Source organism: Culex pipiens, chromosome 2 (assembly GCF_016801865.2).
Source record: "Culex pipiens pallens isolate TS chromosome 2, TS_CPP_V2, whole genome shotgun sequence".
In the NCBI taxonomy this organism is placed as follows: domain Eukaryota; kingdom Metazoa; phylum Arthropoda; class Insecta; order Diptera; family Culicidae; genus Culex; species Culex pipiens.
Window position 1 is genome coordinate 53,060,748 of NC_068938.1, and position 22,806 is coordinate 53,083,553.

The window sequence follows — 22,806 nt, forward strand, 5'->3', positions numbered from 1 at the left end:
AAGGAAGGATGGTGAGTACACATTGCTAATTAATAAGGATTACACTAATTAGTGCTGACAGTGCCGAGCAGCCGGAGAGGCAGTAAATTAGGGCGAACTGCAGCGGCGGTGGCGACGTCCTACGAGGAGCAAAAAATATGGGTTATGCGGGAATTCAGTGACGAAGGAATCCTGTTTGTTGCTGTCAACTGGAATTAGCGCGAGCTGACATCATTACGGAAGAGCGCTGGCAGTGAATAACTGGACTAATTGGTGGAAAAATAAAGCATAGAATTTCTTAATGACCCTGTTTAAAGAATACAGTTGAGGTGATTCTATGGACTTGTTGTTTTGAATAATCGTCAACAATAAATTGTTGTAGTTTATCGATAAATTAATCAATTAAAACAATTAATCAAAATTGATTTGAGAGTACAATTCTAAAATCATTCTGACAAATTAAATGTTAAGCATATATGAACAATCGAGACGCTTGTCAAAAAATAAGATTTAAACTTTATTCACACACAACATTTCCCACCACCCATCAAGCCTCCCGGCGCACAATCTTAATCGGAATGACGTCATCCGGTCGAATCACCAAATCCGCCTTCAACCGCAGCCGATCCATCGACTCACCGGGCAGAATCCGATAGCTGGCCAACATCTTTATGATGGTCACTTTCAGCTCCATCATGGCATACCGCTGTCCGATGCAGTTCCTCGACCCGGCACTAAACGGGATGTAGTCGTACGGTCCACGCTTGTCTTCGTTCGTCTTGGAGAACCGTTCCGGGTCAAACTTTTCCGGGTTGGGCCAGATTTTCGGGTTCGTGTGGATGTTGCAGATCTTGATGGAGATGTTGGTGCCGGCCGGGATCGTTACGCCATCTTGGGTAGAGTAGGCATTTTTTGAAAAGGTTAAAAACTTATATAACTAAGAATACTCACTCATTTCCATGTCCTCTAGCAAGCACCTTCCAATGATGGGAACAGGAGGGATCAACCGTAGTGATTCCTTCACGACCATGTCAAGATACTCAAACTCCTGTATCTTCAAGTTGGTTAGTTCCGCGGTCTTCTTGTCCTTGCCCAGAATCCGATCGATTTCCTCGTATAATCGCTGCTGTACGTCCTGATACTTGGCCAGATGCCAGATCGTGAAAGAGATCCCCGAAGTGGTCGTATCGTGCCCTTCAAACATAAAAGTGTCCACTTCTTCACGGATGTCCTCACGACTCAGTGGCTTGCCGTTGACGGTTACACTTAGAAGCAGGTCCAGAAAGGTAATTCTACGTTTAGTGTAAACGTCTTCTTCTTGCTGTTCAAACGACACTTTGGAGTTAGCTTGCTCTTGTTCAAGCATCTTCCGCCGGGAATCGATAACGGAGTTGGTAAAGTTGTGCAGCTTTCGGATGACTCGCTTCTGTTCCCGTGCGAACGGATACAGGAAGAACAGTGCCGGAAAGGATCGTAACACGCTGAATACGCGACGAAGAATGAAGGTGCTCATCTGTTTGACGGCAATCGCGTACTCGTTGTTGGGATCATCCTGGGCGTTCACCTGGACTCCCATCGAAGTTTCACAGATACTATCCAGGGCGTACAATGTTACGTGCTCGTAGATGTCAAACTCCCCTTTGCCAGCATGAGCTTCCAGCTTGCCAACTAGAATGTCTGCTTCCTTGTTGAATGTATCCAGGAAGTTCTCGAGCATCTTGAAGTGGAACGTCGGAGTAATAATCTTCCTCCGCTGGAACCACTTCTCCCCGGTAGATATCAACAGACTTGTTCCCAACCACGGAACCAAAAAGTCATACGGCTCAGACTTTTTAATAGCCTTCGCCAGCAGCACTTTCTCGACATTCTTCGAGCTGGACAAATCTAGCACCAAATCGTTGAACGCAGCGATAATGGCCACATCTTCTCCGTGCACCTTGTGCCAGCCGGTGATAATGTCGAAGATATCTGCGGAAAGCAACCGAGATAAGCTGGCTAATCAACGAAGAGAGCCGTCATATCTCACCTGGAATACTCTTCCCAAAGAACACCGGCGTCGTCCCGAGAAAGTAATTTGACTCAGGTCCATCAAAGTGCGCGCGGATGTTCAGCAAAAGCTGGCGCCGCTTATTGTAATTGAACAGCACGTAGCCAACCGTGGCAAGAAGCAACGAAATAATGAGCAGCATTGCGCAGCTGACAAGTACGCACCGGGTCACCGCAGCTACCCAACTGAAACGGACTTTGGTGAGTGCGCGAACGAATCAGCGGTGATAACCAATTTTTATGGTGTTCTACACCGCAGACGAGATAATGATACGGGAGCTAAACTGAGGTACTAATGGAAGCTTACCGGGGAAGTGACAGGGCAGTTTTAGCACTCGATTAATTGTTGAGTAGTGGAATATTTAGTAGTTACTAGTTTCGTATGATTTAAAAGAAATTTTGTAAATGTTATAAGCTCAAGAACCTTGAAAAGTTAAACAAAGCATTGTATTATAATATTTAAAATAATTCGAACAATACAGTTTAGTCACAAGTATCCATTAAACCTACCTCAACGTCAAATGGACACTATCAAACTTACCACCGTTGATTGTTTGATGACTGTTTTGATGAGTAAGCTGTTTTCCCACGATCAAATGCTTGTAAAATGATCGCGTTGAGAACACCCATAATTAAGTATCCCATATATGAACCGGCTAACAATGCTTGTTTACGACTGAATAGCTGATAAGACGGTGCACGATAAGACGTTCTATATTTGGGTCCACCTTAGCGATTACAATGTGCCCAAAATCTCAAACCCTTTCCACAAGCTTAATCGGAATGGTTTCGTTCGGCCGGATGACCAAGTCCGTTTTGAACCGCATCTTTTCCATCGACTCGCCGGGCAGAATCCGATAGCTGACAAGTAGCTTGATCAGCGTGACCTTCAGCTCCATCATGGCGTACCGCTGACCGATGCAGTTTCTCGAGCCGGCACTAAACGGGATGAAGTCGTATGGTCCGCGTTTGTCTTCGTTAGTTTTTGAAAACCGGTCCGGGTCGAAGCGCTCTGGATCGGGCCATATCTTCGGATTCCTATGGATGTTGTAAATTTTGATGTTGATCTGAGTCCCAGCGGGGATGGTGGTTCCGTCTGAAATATTATAGAGGGTTGAAGGTCAGTTGGTTGTAGATTTCCACGAAACTTACTCATTTCCAAGTCTTCGATCAGTTGTCTTCCGATGATCGGTACCGGTGGAATCAACCGCAGCGATTCCTTCACAACCATGTCCAGATATTCAAACTCTTGAATCTTCACATTATTCAGCTCAGCCGTTTTCTTCTCCGTCCCCAAAATCTGATCGATCTCGTCGCACAACTTCTGCTGAACATCCTGGTGCTTTGCCAAGTGCCAAATCGTGAACGAAATCCCAGACGTAGTCGTATCGTGGCCCTCAAACATAAAGGTGTCCACCTCCTCACGGATGTCTTCACGACTCAACGGCTTACCTTCGACGGTAACACTCAGCAGCAGATCCAAGAAGGTGATCTTTCTCTTCGAGTACATGTTCTCCTCCTGAAGATCAAACGCAACCGTTGAGCTAGTTTGCTCCCGTTCCAGAACCTTTCTTCTCGAGTCGATCACGGAGTTGGTGAAGTTGTGCAGCTTCCGGATGACATTCTTCTGCTCCTTTGCAAACGGAAACAGGAAGAACAACCGCGGGAACGATCGCAGCGGGTTGAAGATCCTACGCAATATGAACGTACTCATCTGCTTCACCGCAGTCGCGTACTCATTGCTAGGGTCGTCCTGAGCGTGAATCTGCACTCCCATCGACGTTTCGCAGATACTATCCAACGCGTACAGCGTCACATAATCGTAAATATCAAACTCCCCCTTCCCCGCTCGCATCTTCAACTTCTCCACCAGTACATCCGCCTCCCGGTTGAACACCTCCAAAAAGTTGTCCAGCATCTTGAAGTGAAACGTCGGCGTGATGATCTTCCGGCGCTGGAACCACTTCTCGCCCGTCGGCACCGTCAGCAGGCCCGTGCCCAGCCACGGCTCCAGGAAGTTGTACACGAACGACTTTTTGATCGATTTCGCGAGCAGCACCTTCTCGACGTTCCGCGAGCTGGACAAATCGATGACCAGCTCGTTGAACGCGGCGATGATCGCGATGTCCTCGCCGTACACCTTGTGCATTTTGGTGATGATGTTGAAGATATCTGGAGGTTTGCTTGATTTATCGCAGATTTTGAGACTCAATCACGAAAAGAACTTACCAGGAATGCTTTTGCCAATGAAAATCGGGAAATTTCCCAAAAAGTAGTGCGTTGGTGGTCCATTGAAGTGTGACTGGATGGCGAGCAACTTTTGTCTGGTTTTGTGATAGTTGAACAACCAGTAGCCAATCGTGGCAAAAATCACGCTTAGTACAAGCCACATGGTGATGTCTGTTGAACGCTCGGAACAGTTCTGATACTTCTGTGGTTGAATTGATAATTAGCGATTCAGACCCAGGGAGGTAATCAGTTTGTCTGATAAGTGGCTCCAAAAGTTGCACTTCAAGAGCGATAAGAGATACCAGTTGAATTATCAAAAATTGCATTGTGTATTCTGAAATTTACACTAATTTATATTGAAATCAAGGTCAAAGAATCTTTAAAAAAGGAATAATCTCTAAGCTAGTCAAACCCAAGCGCAGCCAATCTCTCAAATGGATCCTGGATAATGCTTCAGGTTAGATTTCTTTTTCTATTTTTAGTGTGCATATTGAACACCAGAAACATTGAAGCGGCCAGGTATACTGCGTGTACTTAACCGCAGTGATGATTTGTTTAATTTAATAGAGCTTGTTGAGCATGACTTTTTTTATCTGTTTACACGGAGAAAAAAGAGTTCCCAAAATCGTGAACAAGCGTTCATGAAAATCGTAACCACGAACGTACCACCGATTTTTATGAACACTTGTTCACGATTTTGGGAACTCTTTTATCTCCGTGTATGTCATGACTTTGCTGGACATTTCTGAAAAGAAGAGATCAAAAAGAAGATTGCTGGCTAAGATAAAGCTTTTACAAGTAAAGCAAACATAGTTTCAAAGATGTTCACTTATCAGCTCCATAGCGTTGAGCGGCTGATGCCGCTGCCTTCACGCGTTCTCTAAGCTCGTATCAGTTGGATGGCAGCGGTGACCGAACGCGTACAGAGATTTGACCGGCGATGCTGCTCTTTATTTCGTTGATTCTTGCCACGGTTGGCTACGTGCTGTTCAGCTACCACAAGCGCCGACAGCTGCTGCTGAACATCCGCTCACACTTTGATGGACCGCCGTCCAAATACTTCCTCGGGACGGCCCCGATATTCTTCGGCAAAAGCATTCCAGGTAAGACTTCTTTGTTGGTTTGCGATAGTAAGCTAATCTCTGTTGGATCTTCAAGATATCTACGACATCATCACCGGCTGGCACAAGGTGCACGGGGAAGATGTGGCCATTATCGCTGCGTTCAACGAGTTGGTGCTAGATTTGTCCAGCTCGAAAAATGTCGAGAAGGTACTCTTGGCCAAATCGATTAAAAAGTCGGATCCTTACGACTTTATGGTTCCCTGGCTGGGAACGGGGCTGCTGATATCTATTGGGGAGAAGTGGTTCCAGCGCCGAAAGATCATCACTCCGACGTTTCACTTCAAGATCCTAGAGAGCTTCCTGGAGGTATTCAACAAGGGAGCGGACGTTCTGATTGACAAGCTGGACGCCCATGCTGGCAAGGGAGAGTTTGATATCTACGAGCAAGTGACACTGTACGCTCTGGACAGTATCTGTGAAACTTCGATGGGAGTTCAGGTGAACGCTCAGAAAGATCCCAACAATGAGTACGCGACAGCGGTCAAACAGATGAGTACCTTCATCCTACGTCGCGTATTCAGCGCGTTACGATCCTTTCCGTCGCTGTTTTTCCTGTATCCGTACGCACGGGAACAGAAGCGAGTCGTTCGAAAGCTTCACAACTTCACAAACTCCGTTATCGATTCCCGCCGGAAGATGCTTGAACAGGAGCATGCTAACTCCAAGGAGTCGTTTGAACAGCAGGAAGAAGACGTATACTTTAAACGTAGAATCACGTTCCTAGATCTGCTTCTAAGTGTAACCGTCAACGGGAAGCCTCTGAGTCGTGAGGACATCCGTGAAGAAGTGGACACTTTTATGTTTGAAGGACACGATACGACCACTTCGGGGATCTCTTTCACCATCTGGCATCTGGCCAAGTATCAGGACGTACAGCAACGGCTGTACGAAGAGATCGATCGGATCCTGGGCAAGGACAAGAAGACCGCCGAACTGACCAACTTGAACATTCAAGAGTTTGAGTATCTTGACATGGTCGTGAAGGAATCACTTCGGATGATCCCGCCTGTTCCCATAATTGGAAGATGCCTGCTAGAGGATATGGAAATGAGTGAGTTTCCCTAAATAACATTCCACATCAAAATATTCAACTTTCTTTCCCTTCTTAAGATGGCGTAACGATCCCGGCCGGCACCAACATCTCCATCAAGATCTGTAACATCCACACGAACCCGAAAATCTGGCCCAATCCGGAAAAGTTCGACCCGGAACGGTTCTCCAAGACGAACGAAGACAAACGCGGACCGTATGATTTTATTCCGTTTAGTGCCGGGTCGAGGAACTGCATCGGGCAGCGGTACGCCATGATGGAACTGAAGGTGACCATCATAAAGATGTTGGCTAGCTATCGGATTCTGCCGGGGGAGTCGATGGATCGGCTGCGGTTGAAGGCGGATTTGGTGATTCGACCGGATGACGTTATCCCGATTAAGATTGTGCGGAGGGAAGTTTGTTAAGAATGTTAGAGTTTTGAGATTGAAACTTAATTTGTCGAAAACATCATTAAATTACAGACTACAAACTTTCTTTTAAATCTTTTCTGATGCTTAGGAAATTGAAAAAAAAAATTAATTTGCCAGTGAACAGCAATACAGTTATTGTTTTTTTCTGTTTTATTTTATTGATATTCAACCAAAGTGCTGTAGCTGTATTGTTGGAAGCAGTTGATGGCTGTCAAATTAACACAAGTTTTATTGATGAGCACTTTTCATACATAATTTGACTTAAAAACAATCATTTAATGTAGCAAATTCAGGATGACAAATTCTGCAGCGTTTCATTCCCATTGGTGTAGACTTTAAATTTTGCCCTTTTCCACTCGACTGCTCTCGGAGGGCACATGCACCTCGGTGTAGTGTCCTTCCCAGTACAAACTCCGAGTGGCACTTAAGAATGCATTCACACAACAATTGTACCTACTAACTACAGCAATTTTAGCATACACATACATTTTTCAGCCACACCTGCCCTATTTCCGCAGTGCTTACCCTGTGGTACAACAACATCTCCCCTTCTCCAAACAACCCCCAGGTCACGGAGACCCAGGACTCCAGCAGGCTTGCACACGCTAGAACGATGCAATAACACTTGTTCCAAAGTGTTGTTTTCAATGTACTTTTTATGGGAATTTCTTTATTTCTCTCTCTCTCGCATTTCTCGACTGCGGCCGTTTTCACCGAGATTCACTCGGAAGAAAAGGGCCACTAGGCCAGACCCTCAGCCAGTGTGCACTTGAAGTTCTGCGGCGGGGGTTGGAAAGGAAAGCCCTTTTCGGAATCCTGGGAGTCAAATGGCAAAACCTGGAAAGCCAAGTGGCACCTCGGAGAGCCATCATCTCCGAGTGGAGAGAGTGAAAACAACGATCGTTAATAACAATCGTCTCATCTTCTACGGGAAGAAGAAGAAGAAAAAAAACGGTGCCGACTTTTCCCCTGGTGTAGGGTTTTCCCGACGCCACCCACCAACACTGCAGTGGGACGTGCTCCTTTATGATGATGAGGCTCGTAACAAAAAAGTTTTCCTTCCATCACCGGGCAAGTTTTGGGGAGGGTGAACAAGCTAATGTATCTATCAGAAACAATTAAGGTCCGCACCGGTTGGCAGCCGACCAGCCTCATTTTCTCGTCCTTTATTAATATTTTTATTCCAATTTTATGATAATTAGATTCGTCCTGGCCGCGATTTTCGCTGCGCGTAATAAGCTCTCCACGGACGTTTAGTGAGAAGAAAAAGTTTTTCCTCCTTGAACATCAAGCAGACGATCCCGAAAAGCAGCCTGTTTATCAAATGTTATCATATTCTAAATAGCGTAATGGACACTTAATTTTTGCTTCCCAGCATCGCATATCAAAAAAAAAAAAAAGTCTGGCTCGGAAAATATTCATGAGGATGCTGCTGGCCATCAGGAGAAACTTTTATTCGCTACGATTATTGCCCCGACGTGTGCCCCCCGGTGTGAAGTGGAGCATAATTCATACTTATTTTTTTGTTGGGCACGACCTTTTGCTTTCGGGCTTCAAATTTAAGGTGCACCGCAGGTCAAGATGGAGGAAGCTTATTTTGCATCTTAATTATTTTGGGAGAACATTGTACGATTCAAATGATTTATTTTGCTTTTTTTGTTGTCTTCTATTTATAGCTTGGCAATACACATTTTTCAATAAAACTGCGATAACTAGAAAAGTAGCATATTTAATTAACCAAATTTGAACCAAATCGGAGCACTTTTGATTTAGAGATTTCCTGTTATACGTGGAATTATAATAGTTTTGAATTAATATTTATTTAAATATTTCTTTTAGATTGTTCAGTGTTTGATTCAAAGATTTAGTGTTATTTATGTTTTTTCCTTTACATTCAATTTTTTGACAGTTATTTTTTTTATTATTTTTCTTTGATATAGAATTATACAGTCACACGGTGGGTAAGAAGGGGATTATTATGCAACTTGCATGCACCTCGGAAATTCCTTCTGGAGGTTGTTGGGGGGACTTTTCTGAGTCAGAAAAATCGATTCCCAAAATATTCTGTCGGTGAAAACTGGTTTTATCTCGATTTGAAGTTAAAAAACCTAATATATCACCTAAAACCTCAAAAATACGTCTAAAATCACGGTCTAACTCTGGACATAGATGCACATTTTCATCAAGATATCAATTTTTAGTTCCCAAAATATATTCCTGACATAGTACACCTTAAATCGATCCATTGTTTGAGTCCCAGCGTCATTAGGAGGTGTAAAATAGTGTTATTTCTAAAAAACATATTTTCAATTTGCTCTGGTAAATAAACTGTCATGTCTGAATTCAATAACTAATGTTGTAGCATTGTTGCAAACAAAATGAAGAACAATTTTGCAGAAAAAAGAATGAAATTTTATCATTTTTCAGTAAAGTTATGTCTATTTTAGTGGGAAAATTGCTGCCAATTTTCAAAATTCTTCGATATTTAACTCATTTCTGTTATTAATAGCTACTACGATCATACTTAGTAGGATGTAACAAAAATTATATTTTGACGGTCATTCTGGGACTTGTTACAGAGGGCATACTGAGCTGAAATCCCAAATATGAGCTTGATTGAACTCAACAGGAGCATGCTTTTTGCACTTGAATTTTTAATCAGATTTAACCCGTAATTTTTTTTTTCAAAAATGTAGATTTTAAGTCATTTTGGCCACTGAAGCGTTTATTTTCAACATCATTGGCGTGTAGGACAGATCCTTGCGCATGTGAGTCATCCCATATACTCGGAACTCCCTCAAACTCGGAACACTTTCGTGGTAATTTATCGATAGGAGGCCAACTACAATTATTAATTTTCAGTCAGCACTCTGCTGGCTTTTTATGTCAAATAAAAAAAATCACTCAATCAATCAATTCAAAACACTGCACTTCAAAAATATTTTACCAAAGGCAGCTAACTACTGTCGCCAAATTGCACGTTCCCTAAATGTGGATATTACTGTACAAAACTCCTAATTTTAACTGAAAATTGAACCAAAAAATGATCAAACTAATTACAAAGCCAAAGTTAACCTTAGTATTCATTGGTTCCAGCTTTTGTGACTTTATTTTGTTGAAAATCTGCATTTCTGGAGAGAACCAAAGTTTGTTTTATAAGAAAAACTTACTTAATCCACCTATGTGGTTGGTGCCTTCCTCACTCTTTACCAAAAATGTGTCACACAAATGATCATGAAAAAAATTACAACTGGCATCAAACATGGTTTTTGGTAACTTGAGACAAGGATGAAAGTTCTTCAATATTTATGGCTTGCTAGAAAGGTTTTCCGATAACCTATCAAACGATAGTGCGGATCATTGATCCGGCCATAGTTTTCATACAGATAAGTATGATACGGATTGAAAAAAGCATATAAGTATCACTTAAGTGGTCATAACTTGAGACAGTGTTGCCAGGTTATTTAAGGCATATTATGTGCGGTGTAATTTTCAAGTAACTAAAATGTTTAAAATTTGCCCCTGGAACTGCTCTTCCCCAAACACAGGTGTTAGCTTCAAGTGAATTAAAATGCATGTAGTACGCAGGACATTTTTTAACCTTCTACTGCCCAATTTTTTTCGAAATTTTTTATTTTTCCCTTGTTTGGAGGTCATTTTGAGCAACTTTTGTTCTACGAAAAACTGATCTTCTCTTGTTTTATGTTTTTCTTGTTTTATTTTTAGTATTTTAATTTGCATTTATCTTGTTTAGTTTATGTTTGTTTTTGGTAGCATTTGGCCTATTCTACCACCTCCTATCATAACATTTTGCCTATCTAATTTTGTCATATTTTTACAGTCACTTTTTCTATTTTTTGCTTGTTTTTCGCATTTTCTGCTATGAAATGGCACCATTATCATTTAAATCGTAAAAAAATGCGTAGAGGCATAGTCTGGGACACTAGAAAAATTACTGCATCCTTCTTTTTACTCAAAATATAGGAAGTGTTAGTAAAAAACAAAGCCAAAGTTGACCCCTACACGGAGAAAAAAGAGTTCCCAAAATCGTGAACAAGCGTTCATGAAAATGGGAACCTCGAACAAAGTGTTCAAATCCCATGGTACGATTTTGAAAAACGTACCATGAAATTTGAACACTTTGTTCGTGGTTCCCATTTTCATGAACGCTTGTTCACGATTTTGGGAACTCTTTTTTCTCCGTGTAAAAAAATGACATTTTTAAAAACATTGGCAAAGTCACATAAAACAAGTAAAACTTCCAACCCATAATTGTTCTAAAATTTTAAGAGTTCTTCTTCCCAATGCTTTAGATCAAAAATTGGTTGAAAATGGATTTTTGGCGATTTTTTAAATCGAAGCCCGTCTAAAGGCGGGGTTGGGTTGTAGAGGGTTAATCTCAAGTTTCCGATAGTACAACAACTTCCAGCTCCAGTCTCCAGTTTATTCAATTTTGAAACATTTCTCGATCATAAATAACGTTATCCAACGCCATTTTTTTAATGCATACGGTATAACGACTATGACTTTTTTCTCTTGTCTAGCAGAATTAAATGATTTTTCACAACTAAAATGTATAATTTTTTAACTCTTTCCTGAATGAGAACTTTGAATTTTTGAGAAAACAAGTTTTGTTTTCAATTTTATCCGTTTATTTTTATGAAAATCGATTCACCTGAAATTTTTCGACAAGAATTGTTACAAGTTTCAATTTTTTTTTTTAACTTGACGGCTTGACTTCAATATTTCTCATCAAATCCTATAACTTTGCTGAAGATACCAAACCGATCCGAAAATTCCTTCTAAAAATACAGTTTTATCGAATATTTTTGTATGGACAGCTGCCAAAACTGTATGGAGGCTTCTTTGGCCCCCAAAAATTTGAACTAAATAAAATAATACAAAATAATAGATCTGCACAAAATCGGCTGATTTCGCATAGAATTGTTCAGATGACAGTTTGTAAAAGGTAGACAAAACTTAGTTTTCAAATCATTGCCTAAAGTTTCCGTGACAGTTATGTTTCTATTAAATCTCATAAAATGTTTACATTAATGTGATAGAAGTACAGAACAGCTTGATAAAAAAAATGTGTTACCGACCGTGACAGGACTCGAACCTGCAATCTTCGGATTCGAAGTCCGACGCCTTCTCCATTAGGCCACACGGCCCGCTGTGAATGAGCTCATTCATTTTTCGGCTAGGAGTATCCATTTTGGTTTGTTGCTTGTACCAAGTTTGACAACGCATAACGCTTTTCCGACGCTACTTCTTGGCCGGTGTCCATAAATTTCCATTCAATTTGTGTGGCGCAGGTATTGAACTGAATCGGACCTGTTGAGTCTGGATAAATATAGCATTGGAGCAAAATTTGAACAATTAGTGTTGGCTTGCTTTTGTTGTTGGGTTGCTTAAAATTAGACAGCAAGCTTTATTTCTTTGAAAATAAACTCTTTCCATTTTGAGGTTGAGCTTTTGCTACACACAAAGTGTCTCACTTTAGCACAAATGAACGAGCTTCTGGTGGGTTAAAAATGCAGTAGACGCACACTGCAGCACTGCCAGAGAAGAGCATAAAATAAACAAATAGTGTGGACGCAGGTTTTATTTCCAGCATTGGAATATGTTGGTCGCATAGGGTCGTATATTCAGCGAGTGGAAACAGTTTCAAATAGACTAGGAGGGCACACAGATGGTGTGAAAACACTACTTTTGAATGCATTTTTTGTTTATTTTCTGTAGGTAAATAAACACTTTTCAAATAGAGCTACTGTCACTAGGTGAAAATTGTTATTTTTTTTAATTTAAGTAATTATTAAGGGACCATCCATAAACCACGTGGACTCTTCTTTGGGAATCTCAAACCCCCCCCCCCCCTTCGTGGACAATTGTCCATACATAAAAAACTTTTTTGTATGGAACGTGGACAATCGCCATACCCCCCCCCCCCCCCCTTCTCCTTAAGTGTCCACGTGGTTTATGGATGGTCCCTAAAGCTTCTTTAAGTAGCAATAAACTAACTTTGAAATACATGCAAGATTATTCTTGGGTTTTTTGTTTGTTCTGACAATCAATTATGGTCATTTTCTTTTTTGGGAATCTTAATCTTTAATTCTTTAGTTTTATTAATTTTTTAACATGCTTGAGTACTTTCTTTCTATTTTTTTTCTTTGAAAATGAAAAACTGAATTTAGGTTAACAAACGGCTAATACTGCACATAAAGATATCATTTTACGAAAAAAAAAACACAAGGTCAATTGAAAATTGGCTTGATTGTAAATAAATGTATGATGTTATTTTTTAGTAATATTTTGTTTGGATTGGAATGAATAAAATTCACATCAGTTTACAGTTTATCTAGGTGGAACTCTGAGCTCGTTTAACTATTCAAGAATCACAGGTTGAATACTGTATTGCATGCAACACACCAAGTTTGTTGCACGTTCAGAAAACGTCATTTGCTTTTCCATAATCCTACTTGCAGGTGAATGTATTAAAAATACATTCTGAATCGAAATTGTTTTTTTTTTCTCTTCCTACTTTTTCTCGAGGCCAAAATTAGACGGCTCTTTTGCCAAACATTGTGAATGCCAGTATGACATTAACCTAATAACAGCTGCTGGAACTTCCAACTTTTGTGAGTGAGAAAATTGGATCAGAAAGCTCCCACTTGTTTGTTGTGAAAACAAACCAACTTTCACTTCCATCATGCTCCAAACCATAATTTTTATATCAAATTTTCCCAGCTTATGTTTTTTCGCCTGCTTTCCCTCCGTTTGATGATGATAATCCCCTTGGGGGCCGCTGCAAAGTAATAGTGCGTCAAGGCTTGAAGAGTACGTGATTATATTTTCATTCAATCAAGCAGCTCTATTCATCTGCTGGACCACTAAAATGTGGTTTTTGTGCCCACGATGGTGATGACCGGGTAGGAAAAACAGTAGCCAAAGTTTGTAAATTGGATTTATATGTTCACCCATCGTTTGGAAGTGTTGGGACAGTTGGAGGGAGATGAACGCGGAAAAGTTTTTTTTACCGGATTATGAATTTTTGCTGGAGTTTGTTTTTTTTCTGACACCATCGATAAAGGCTTTCCTAATGTTGGGAAAATGCTTTATAGAGTGGTAACTTTCACATTTTAATTTTCTTAGGTTTCGTTTTGTTATGACTTCAAATAATCCTAAACTTTAAATTTAAAAGTTTAAGCAATATTTAAATAAAAGTCATTATACAATTTTGAACCATTTTCTTATTACTTGAAATTCGAAAAAAATCACCAAAACCAAAACGCCTGCCAAACACGTGCTGTAACGTGTCACTCAAGAGCCTTCTACTTCAGCTAGATTTCGGCACACACAAAACACTACCACGCAAGTCGTCGATTAGGCAGTGTATCTCAATGCTCAATATCCTTTCTGTGATGGCCCACTCGCAAACACCCACCCTCGCACGTGCAAACGGGCGAACAAACAAAATCCGACATAATCCCCCTTTTGTCTTTCACCAGCTGGTTGGCGATGGTTGGTTAACTGTCATTTGCTGAAAAACTGTGCCGAATCATGTTTAAATCTTTTGAAAAAAAAAATAAGAATATTAAACTTATTTTTTTTAGTCTCATGTTCATCGGTAAAACTCTAAATGTGACCAAATCTGAGCTGTTTTGAAATTATTTATTACCGGGCTCATTGATGATCCGTAATCAATTTTTGGAATAATTAATTTAAAATATGAAAATTTCACAACTGATTCAATTTTTTACATTGAAAATTTAACCATTAGTTGCTGAAAATTTGGCAATGGATAATGGGGGGATGTTTGGGTGAGACTTTCAAGTCTTCAATTTTGCTGTTATTTTTCTTTCATCCGCTGTATCTCAGCAACCAGAGGTCTGATCTAAAATGACGATACTTAGACGATGTTTATTTTACTCTGGGTGCAGAATAGTTGTCCGCAAAGCGGCCTCAATTTAGAACTGTCAAAGCGGAACCAATTTACTGTTCGCATAATTATACCAAGAAGTGGCAAGTATTGTGATCGATCTATAATTTATTTAGTCAGGAATAAAAAAAAAATCGATGGCTATTGATGTATCCGAAGTCAAAACATCTTAATAAGAGGGTTGAAATCGAGATTGGCATAATTCGTCGCTAAAATTTTATAATCGCTATGTCTCACGCAAAACCTATGTTTATGACGCTTTTTTAAATGTTAGCGACGAATTATCAATAACTATCAATAGTACTTTCCAAATAATATTGGATAATCTTACTCCGATATTATCACTACACATCTAAGATACATAATCTCGGAACTTCCATTCGGTTGCTCTTCTGATTCACGAAATTCCACCCACTTTTGACACAATTTTTCATCACGTGGAAAACAAAAAAGGCCTCTTTTAGCCACCCATCGTTCAGTCCACGAAGAAAAAAGTGCGAAGCACTTAATTTTTCATCGAAAACATCAACATCAACAGATCCAAAATGTTTCATAATAATTCACTTCAGCAGCAAAAAATATGTCACGCTTGAGCTTGAACATAGCCTTCTACTTTGTTTATGTTTACAGCTGTAGTGCAGTTGTATTAGTGGGGAGCAGTGGGGAGCTTTCGAAAATCACGTTACGCATTCTGTCTTTTCAGCACCCAGATTTTACTATTTAAAAAAAATAGTTTTAGAAGTGGTCACTTAAATAGAAACAATGCAAATTTTTAATTCTAAATTTACTTTAAGTGGCTGTGCATGATCAGCCGAAGTTAAAAATGAATCAAAAATGATTAGTGGGAGCCAATCATCCGTTCACTGTTTAAAGATCCCTATTTTATTCGTCAATACCGGCGCCCTCCCAAGAAACCTGCAGTTCAACAAAGCTAGGAATGTGAGTCTAATACTTGAATTTGCAGACTCATCAGATATGGAGTTTGTAGCTTAATTCCTGACGACACCGCATGAGACCATGGAATCGACAGCATCTCATCCAAGCATCCGAGCTACGATGCTATCGGGAGGTCTTTTATAATATAGACTCGTCGCCGAGCCTTCCGAGCTACGATGCTATGAGAAGGGATTTCTTGTTAACACGCAAAAACATTCGCCACAAAGTCATTTCAATACTAGATAATGTAATTTTGTATGAGGATTATTACATCAACGACCCAAACCGTCAGCGTGCCTTCTGATCAACGATGATATAGAAAGGACTTATTCAAAAACTAGGCGGTGGTCATGTCTCGAAAAAAAAAGTAATTAAAGTTTTTTCGATTGCAAATTGTATTCTACATTGAAACTGTAGTCAAACAAATTTTTTAGACAAGAATTATTTTTTTACAAAAAAAAAATTTTTTTCAAGAAATCATAACTTGGCGGTGAAGATCGACGCATTTTTTTCCGTGCACATATTTTTTCTGAAATGTTTTCATCAATACACACAGCTTGGTCGTCGTCGATCATGGCCTTTCATCGTCACCCGCAACAGACACGGACGACGAAACAAAGTGAAACGCAAAAAGTAACTTTTTCAAAACTTTTTTTCGTAAAATCGCGATAACTCGTGATGTTTATAAGCAAACTCCTTATGTTAATATATAAAATTTTTTGTAGTTGTCTGCTCTACAACTTTGTAGAATATTATTACACTCTAAAAAATAACCCTACAAAGCTAGAAAAAAAACACGAAATTTTAAAATGAAAATGTTTGTTCTAAATGAAAAAATGACCCTTTCGGGTCAATTTTTATTCGAAAAGTAAATTAAATTTCCCATAAAATGACATGTTCAAAAAAAAATTACAGTGGAGTAACGGAAAATAAGAGACATATTTAAAAAAAAATAGTGTTTTTTTCGATGAAAAATACGTTTTTTCGGAATTCTGAGTACGCCATCAAATCGGGCGTCTAATTTAACATAAAAGTCTCTTTGACACCATATTTTTATCTCATCACCGTTTCAGGCTGCAAATTATTGAAAAACACCTCTTTTTTCGCATGTTCAAAAATTGAAGGGGTCGTACCGCCCCTCCATAATGAGATATCAAAAAACGGACCTCGGATTCGTGATCAGGGACAAAAGTTACCCCTTAGGACAAAGATTCACGCAAATCGAAGAGGGGTCAGGGCAACTGCTGTGTGAGTTGGCGGAGAATTACCCTATTGCATAAACAAAAATCATCATTATCTAGACATCTATTCGCTTGCTGTTTCGAATTTTGAAATTCTGTTAACAGCTGTTTAAAGTTTAGGTCGTTTTGACGAGCATGGGAGATTAAAATTAAATAACGAATCCCAACAAAGAACAAATGTCCGCTTATATCAAGTCATCTTGCTCCATAATATTTTTTCAAGTAAAAATCAAAATATTTGTAAGCACTGTCAGCTGGATTGGATGGTTTTCGGTCTGAACAGGAACAGCAAGAAATTGAAGAAAAATTAAAGATTCAAATTTTTGCCCGAAACATTTTCGAAAGATTTCTGTACCAATACACTAATTGTTTGCTTACTTGCCTCAGTTGACAGTAATTTTTAAACGATACCCTATTTTTTTTTAAATCGTTATTGCTCAAGGCAAACAAAATATCAAATTTGAACCTAGCTTTTACTTAAGGCTAGCTTTATAGCCTCTGCTTAAATTAAAATTAAAATTTATCAGTATTCTGAATGGTGTTCAAACTACAATTGTTATTTTTAAACATTGCCATCTTAAATCAAATCTTTTGCGGAATAAAATGAAATTATTTCTCTTTCAGTTGATCTATTTGTCGCATACATCAACATAATGCTACCGAGTGATATAAAAATGTATTGAAATAATGGGTTATTTTGGGTCATAAAAACAAGTTCGAGCCAGCAAGGCTTCACAGAAAAAAAATCAAAATATTGAAACTGTTTCAGTTTACTTTTAAAACCTTTTAATCTGTCAATTTTTTTATGAACGTATTATTTAAATCTAATCTAATCTAATCTAAAATAAACGCAGCCAATCCGATGAAAGCATGCTGGAAAGTCTTGCAAATTAAAGTGGCCAGCCCTACCACGTTATGTTTACCGCAGAGAGAATTCTGTGAATGGATTACATTTCCCAGAATCTACAGTTTTTCTAGAAACAGTCAGTTTTTACAGTAAATATAAGTAAGTAAATCTTTCCCTGTTTCCCAGTGACAGTTTATTAATTAACTTAATGTTAACATGTTAAGGTTAATGTTAACATTCCATAGGTTGTCTTCTTAATGGGTATTGATAAAGTCCAGTTTGTGACGATACACTACTAAGCAATCGAATCCAGAAGAGAAAAGATCACCAGTTATGTTGGTCCGAGCCGGGATTTGCACTCCGATCTACCGCTTACAAGGCGGAAGCGTTACCACTGGGCTACGTGGCTCGGACTGTAAATATTTTGCATATTTTATAATTTTGTAGGTAGAATTTCAAGAATTTTTGATTTAAAAAAATACAAATGAATCGTCGAATCGCAGAGATGTCGCTTTACTCGTTTCACGAGAAAATGTACGTTTCATACCTTATCGTGAGCGTGTATCGTGGCGGCAAACCGGCTCGAACATTAGCTCAATCCAGCCATCCGAAAAACACTGCGCCATCTAGTCACAAAGAGGGAGGGGGTCCGCCAACGGAGAACAGAGGCTTTGTGGGTGGTGGTAGTTGTTGTTTGCCGGTTTCTCGCTTGAACGAGACAAATCCGTAAGGATTAGAGTTCGATGGCGAAAGTGTCGTCCCTAATAGATGCCGAAAGCATAAATAAACACGGGCGGACGGGCGCGCGGGCACCCGAGATAAAGCCGGAATCTGGTTTAATTTTATTGTTTGCGATTGGTATGACTGTTGGGAGTGGAACGGAAACGGATGCTTTTATGTGGTAACATGCAGCGTTTAAAAGGGTGAAAACAAGAATTAGAGATAAACATGTTATTTTCTAAAATATTAAAAAAATTGGTTGGCTTTAAATAAATAAAAAAAAACGTTAAAAAATAAAGATAAACAAAATAATGAAAGAAAAGACAAATCAATACTATACATTTTTTTTGTGGAGGTTTATTTGTATTTGGTTTTAAACGGAATGAGGAGAAGAATAACCTTAGCCCATAGTCTCCAAAAGCTTCATATATCTTTCCCAAAGTGCGACCCACTAATCGTTCTATAGCGACATAAAGCGGAAGTGCTAATGCACGGTTAACCTATAAGGGTGGACAACACATTCTAGTTTTATTGCCACTCGCCCTGGAGATTGCAGTTGATGCTATCGAAACTGCTTAAATTCTGGTTAAGGACCGGGGACAAGAGCACACATAAAACTAGGAAACATGCTCCTGTCCAACCGTCAGTCCATCCATAAAAGTGGACAAATGTTAATTGGACGAAACCCTATCAAAAGTTATTAATCTCGCCAGACGGAAATTGCACTTCCTTTGTCCTTAAGGGCAGCAGCAAGTCACAGTGGTCACGAAATGGTTGCCCCAAAAGTATCATCTTGGTTTTGGTCGATTCCCCTCAACTGGCAAAAGTCACCACTGCCAAGAACCTGTTTCCTGTCCTGCTTTATTCCAGGTACCGGGACCGGTATTTTGCTCCTGGCAAATGGTGCACGAAATCGCTACGACTTTATCTCTCGTCCTAATCATATTATGGTATTTAAATCTGTGCGTTTTAAGAGACTCCTTCTTTCTCCCCATCTTATCCCGAGAAAGAAAATTTCCTCAAATTGTCGAAATATCATCCTGCTTGTTTTTCCCTAAACTCCACTGGCATCTGTTCGTCGTCGAGCTCCCACCCCAGAACTTTTAAACTTTAAACACCCTCCCCCACCACCACCACCCACATTATGCTAAAATATCTTCCCGAAAGAGGGAAGGGCTCCGTTGGTTTCATGACGCTGGCGATAAAGCCAACCCTGATGGAACAGTGAGGCACTAAAACAGTAACGAATGCGCAGAGACAGTAGCTTCCGCAGTTTTCCGCAGGAAAATCGAGTTTTGGAGACATCCCCCGCCTCCCTCTTCTTTTTTAAGGGAGATAATGGCTGGCAGCATAAATTTTTGTAAATCTTGCGCTTGATTTTAAATTCATAGCGTTTATTTATAACGACAATGAATGTTTACCGCCCGGAGAAAATTTCGATTTGGTCTAGCGAGAGTTCAAACCTGGCCCAGTTATGGCTGGATGGATCGATTTTTACGGTGGATCAGATTTTTGGGCTAGATTTCTGGTGCCATAAACTTGTGGTGCAGTAAAGTTTGTTTGCTTTCTTTTTTGCTGCTGCTGCTCTGTTCTGGGATCTAATTTGCCGCTTGGTGGAATATGGTGATCCGGTGATAAACTGGAACTGTGAAAATTGGATGATTTATGTTTTTGGTATTTTTTTTTGCGAATCTATTGGGAATTGAGTGCAAATATGAAAATTCTTTTGAGAAAATTAAATCTATTTGTTTTTTAACATATTTTTTTACCTTCAATTAAAAAGGTGAAAATTTTGTAAAGTTTAAATAATGTTGCTTATGACTTTAAATTGAGAAACATAATAATATTCTTTAATGCAAAGTTTTAGAAATTCCTTCCAAAAACGAAAAATTGTACATTTCTGTAGCAGAAAAATTGGTTTTAATGAAGTTTTTGCTAAAATTTCAGCAAAGGTGTTTAAAATGATGCACATTAAATCAACCCGAACAGACGGTAATAACTAAATTCATGCCATTTCAATAATAAATACTGTTAAAATAACAAAAATTGTTATGGATTCTTCTTGAAAAAACAATGTTTGCATAAAGTTTGAATAACAGTTTATGTTATCATAACAAAGTTTGTTATTGGTCTGATATTGGTTGAAAGCCAAAACAACTTTGGAATAACGTTTTTTGTTATGGACGAATACCTCCAACTGTTATTGGGATGATCGGATTAGTTGTTAAAATAACAAAAAAATATAACAAAGATTTGTTCGAATAACAAATCCTGTTATCAATAACATAAAATGTTATTGGCCTAGTATTTTCAAATATCAAAAAACGTTATTCCCAAGTTATTTCCGTCTGCTCGGGAAGCAATGTTAAAAGCATGTTATTATAGATTTTCGTTTATTTAAAAATGAAATAAAAAGTATTAAATTAAAATATTTGATTTGTTCCATATGTAGAAAAAAGGTTGCCAATGGCAGGGTTGCCGAGTTGCCAGATAAATCAGAAATGCCACAATTTTCATGTGTCAGTAACAATAAAAATTAATCATTTCTTGGCTAGATTTGACAGATTTTTAATACTCTGACAATTTGGAAAAACTTTTTTATTTATATGATCGAGTTTGATTAGATATCGAAGAATTTTATTGCTTATTTAAAGAGTAATTCAACCATCTGAGTTCTACAAGGAAATGATTTGATTCATATTCGTTCGAAAGATTTTTATCAGTACTTGACAAGATTATTTTCCAATTTTAATATGGCAGCATTAATTTGAATGATGTAGTTCGTTTTCCATAACTATATGATTTATAAATTTATAGATTTTTTTTTATATAGGTTTTCGTAATTTCTATTTTTTAATGACATCAAAGATTTTTATTCTTTTTTTTTGTATCAAGGTTAGTTTTAATTTACATTTTAATGATTTGATGTTAAACATTCACACCGTTGGTTATAATATTGAAAATACAGTCCAGACTCGATTCTCCAAAGCCCTCGGAAATAAAAATCCTTCGGTCACCAAAATTGTGTTGTTTTGTGTTTTTGAGCTCAAATACGAATACAAAAAATGCTCTAAAGTGTTTTGAAAAATTAAAAATCCAAGATGGCAAACAAAATGGTGGTTGATAACACGTTAAAAAAACTTGTCATGGTTTTAACATTTGAGTCAAGAAATTTTTGTTGACTGCATCATATACATGTACAGTTGTCTGAAAATCAATAATTCTTCAAAAAAATATGTTTTGACGAACTTTGTTTTGCCTCAATTTTTATTCGGATACGGTACATCGAAACCTCACTAAAATTAAAAACCTTTTTAAACTAGTTCAATTATGCTTAAAAATGAAAATAAATGCAGGAAAATGAATTCTGATTCTTTTTGAAAAATATATTTTAACTTTCGCTTTAAGTGCAAATTTTGAAGCGAGGTGGGAGGGGGGAGGGTTTTATAAACTTTAAAATATATTTGAACTGGCCTTAATATAATTAAAAAAAAAATCAATTCATAACAAAAAACCAAAACCAATTTTATAATAATTTGATGACGGTGTGCTTTCTTGTACTAAGCTTGCTGGGATTCCTATCTAGATAGTAGGGGGAGAGGGGGTATTATGCACCCCCGGGGCAAAATGCACCCCCTGCTTTTCTCGGTATTTGGAAGAATTTTTCGGGGAAAAAGTCATAGAAATTGGAAACTTAACATTGCTAAACCATGCTGGAAAAATTTGAGCATCGTAGTATAAAAACAGCTTAAGTTATTTGCAAAACATTAAAATGTTGTGTTTTCATCTAATTTTCATTGAACTTTTATTATGATTTTTGGACAATATAAAAAGCATTCATTGTTATTGTAAGTGTTGAGGTATATAGTTTTTGCCATAATCTTCACTATTCTGTAGATAGATGAGCCCAAAAACATCAAAAAATGCATTTTTAATTAAATTTTCTGCAAAAAGCGTGGTCGGGGCAAAATGCACCGCTGTGAAGCTCCTTTGTAAAAACAGCGGTGTTATCTAGTGGTGACTAGTGAAAACTGCTTTTACCCTGTGCATTTTGCCCCATGTTGTGGTGCATTTTGCCCCGTTGTTGTAGTGTATTTTGCCCCAATGTTGCGGTGCATATTGCCCCGCATGGTTGTTTGAAATGAATCAAAAATGTTTTTAGAAATTTGATATTTTCGAACAATTTTGAGGTTTTTTAAGACTTTTTTCACATGGATGACGAAGAATAATAGTTGTTTTAGAACATCGAACAAAATTCTTCCACAGTAATGCTGTAATGGTT

General features: G+C 38.6%; 3 protein-coding genes and 1 non-coding gene across 4 annotated transcripts; 1 reads left to right on the top strand and 3 right to left on the bottom strand.

Moving 5' to 3' along the window:
• Positions 1-503: 503 nt before the first annotated feature.
• On the bottom strand, positions 504-2,232 carry LOC120426238 (cytochrome P450 4d1-like). The gene is made up of 3 exons (XM_039590976.2): positions 2,006-2,232; positions 931-1,947; positions 504-870 (listed from the first exon to the last, which is right to left on the bottom strand). Exons 1-3 carry the CDS (start codon positions 2,166-2,168, stop codon positions 527-529), a joined length of 1,524 nt encoding a protein of 507 aa, XP_039446910.1. The 5' UTR covers positions 2,169-2,232; the 3' UTR covers positions 504-526.
• Positions 2,233-2,723: 491 nt separating this feature from the next.
• LOC120426237 (cytochrome P450 4d1) lies at positions 2,724-4,422 on the bottom strand. Its single transcript, XM_039590975.2, has 3 exons — positions 4,255-4,422; positions 3,178-4,197; positions 2,724-3,121 (listed from the first exon to the last, which is right to left on the bottom strand). Exons 1-3 carry the CDS (start codon positions 4,415-4,417, stop codon positions 2,781-2,783), a joined length of 1,524 nt encoding a protein of 507 aa, XP_039446909.1. The 5' UTR covers positions 4,418-4,422; the 3' UTR covers positions 2,724-2,780.
• A 707-nt stretch (positions 4,423-5,129) lies between these two features.
• Positions 5,130-6,929, top strand: LOC120426239 (cytochrome P450 4d1-like). The gene is made up of 3 exons (XM_039590977.2): positions 5,130-5,357; positions 5,413-6,429; positions 6,489-6,929. The coding sequence occupies exons 1-3, from the start codon at positions 5,195-5,197 to the stop codon at positions 6,833-6,835; spliced, it is 1,527 nt and encodes a 508-aa protein (XP_039446911.1). The 5' UTR covers positions 5,130-5,194; the 3' UTR covers positions 6,836-6,929.
• Positions 6,930-11,939: 5,010 nt separating this feature from the next.
• On the bottom strand, positions 11,940-12,012 carry Trnar-ucg (transfer RNA arginine (anticodon UCG)). The gene has a single exon. It is a non-coding gene; the product is annotated as a tRNA-Arg (tRNA).
• Positions 12,013-22,806: the final 10,794 nt, after the last annotated feature.

Excerpts from the sequence above, each read along its gene's own strand:
- LOC120426238 (XM_039590976.2), bottom strand. The coding sequence starts at position 2,168 with ATGCTGCTCATTATTTCGTTGCTTCTTGCCACGGTTGGCTACGTGCTG. Across the intron at positions 1,948-2,005 it reads CTTTGGGAAGAGTATTCCAG|ATATCTTCGACATTATCACC; the intron begins GTGAGATATGAC and ends TGCTTTCCGCAG. Across the intron at positions 871-930 it reads GCTAGAGGACATGGAAATGA|ATGGCGTAACGATCCCGGCC; the intron begins GTGAGTATTCTT and ends ACTCTACCCAAG.
- LOC120426239 (XM_039590977.2), top strand. The coding sequence starts at position 5,195 with ATGCTGCTCTTTATTTCGTTGATTCTTGCCACGGTTGGCTACGTGCTG. Across the intron at positions 5,358-5,412 it reads CTTCGGCAAAAGCATTCCAG|ATATCTACGACATCATCACC; the intron begins GTAAGACTTCTT and ends TGGATCTTCAAG. Across the intron at positions 6,430-6,488 it reads GCTAGAGGATATGGAAATGA|ATGGCGTAACGATCCCGGCC; the intron begins GTGAGTTTCCCT and ends TCCCTTCTTAAG.
- LOC120426237 (XM_039590975.2), bottom strand. The coding sequence starts at position 4,417 with ATGTGGCTTGTACTAAGCGTGATTTTTGCCACGATTGGCTACTGGTTG. Across the intron at positions 4,198-4,254 it reads CATTGGCAAAAGCATTCCTG|ATATCTTCAACATCATCACC; the intron begins GTAAGTTCTTTT and ends GCAAACCTCCAG. Across the intron at positions 3,122-3,177 it reads GATCGAAGACTTGGAAATGA|ACGGAACCACCATCCCCGCT; the intron begins GTAAGTTTCGTG and ends ATAATATTTCAG.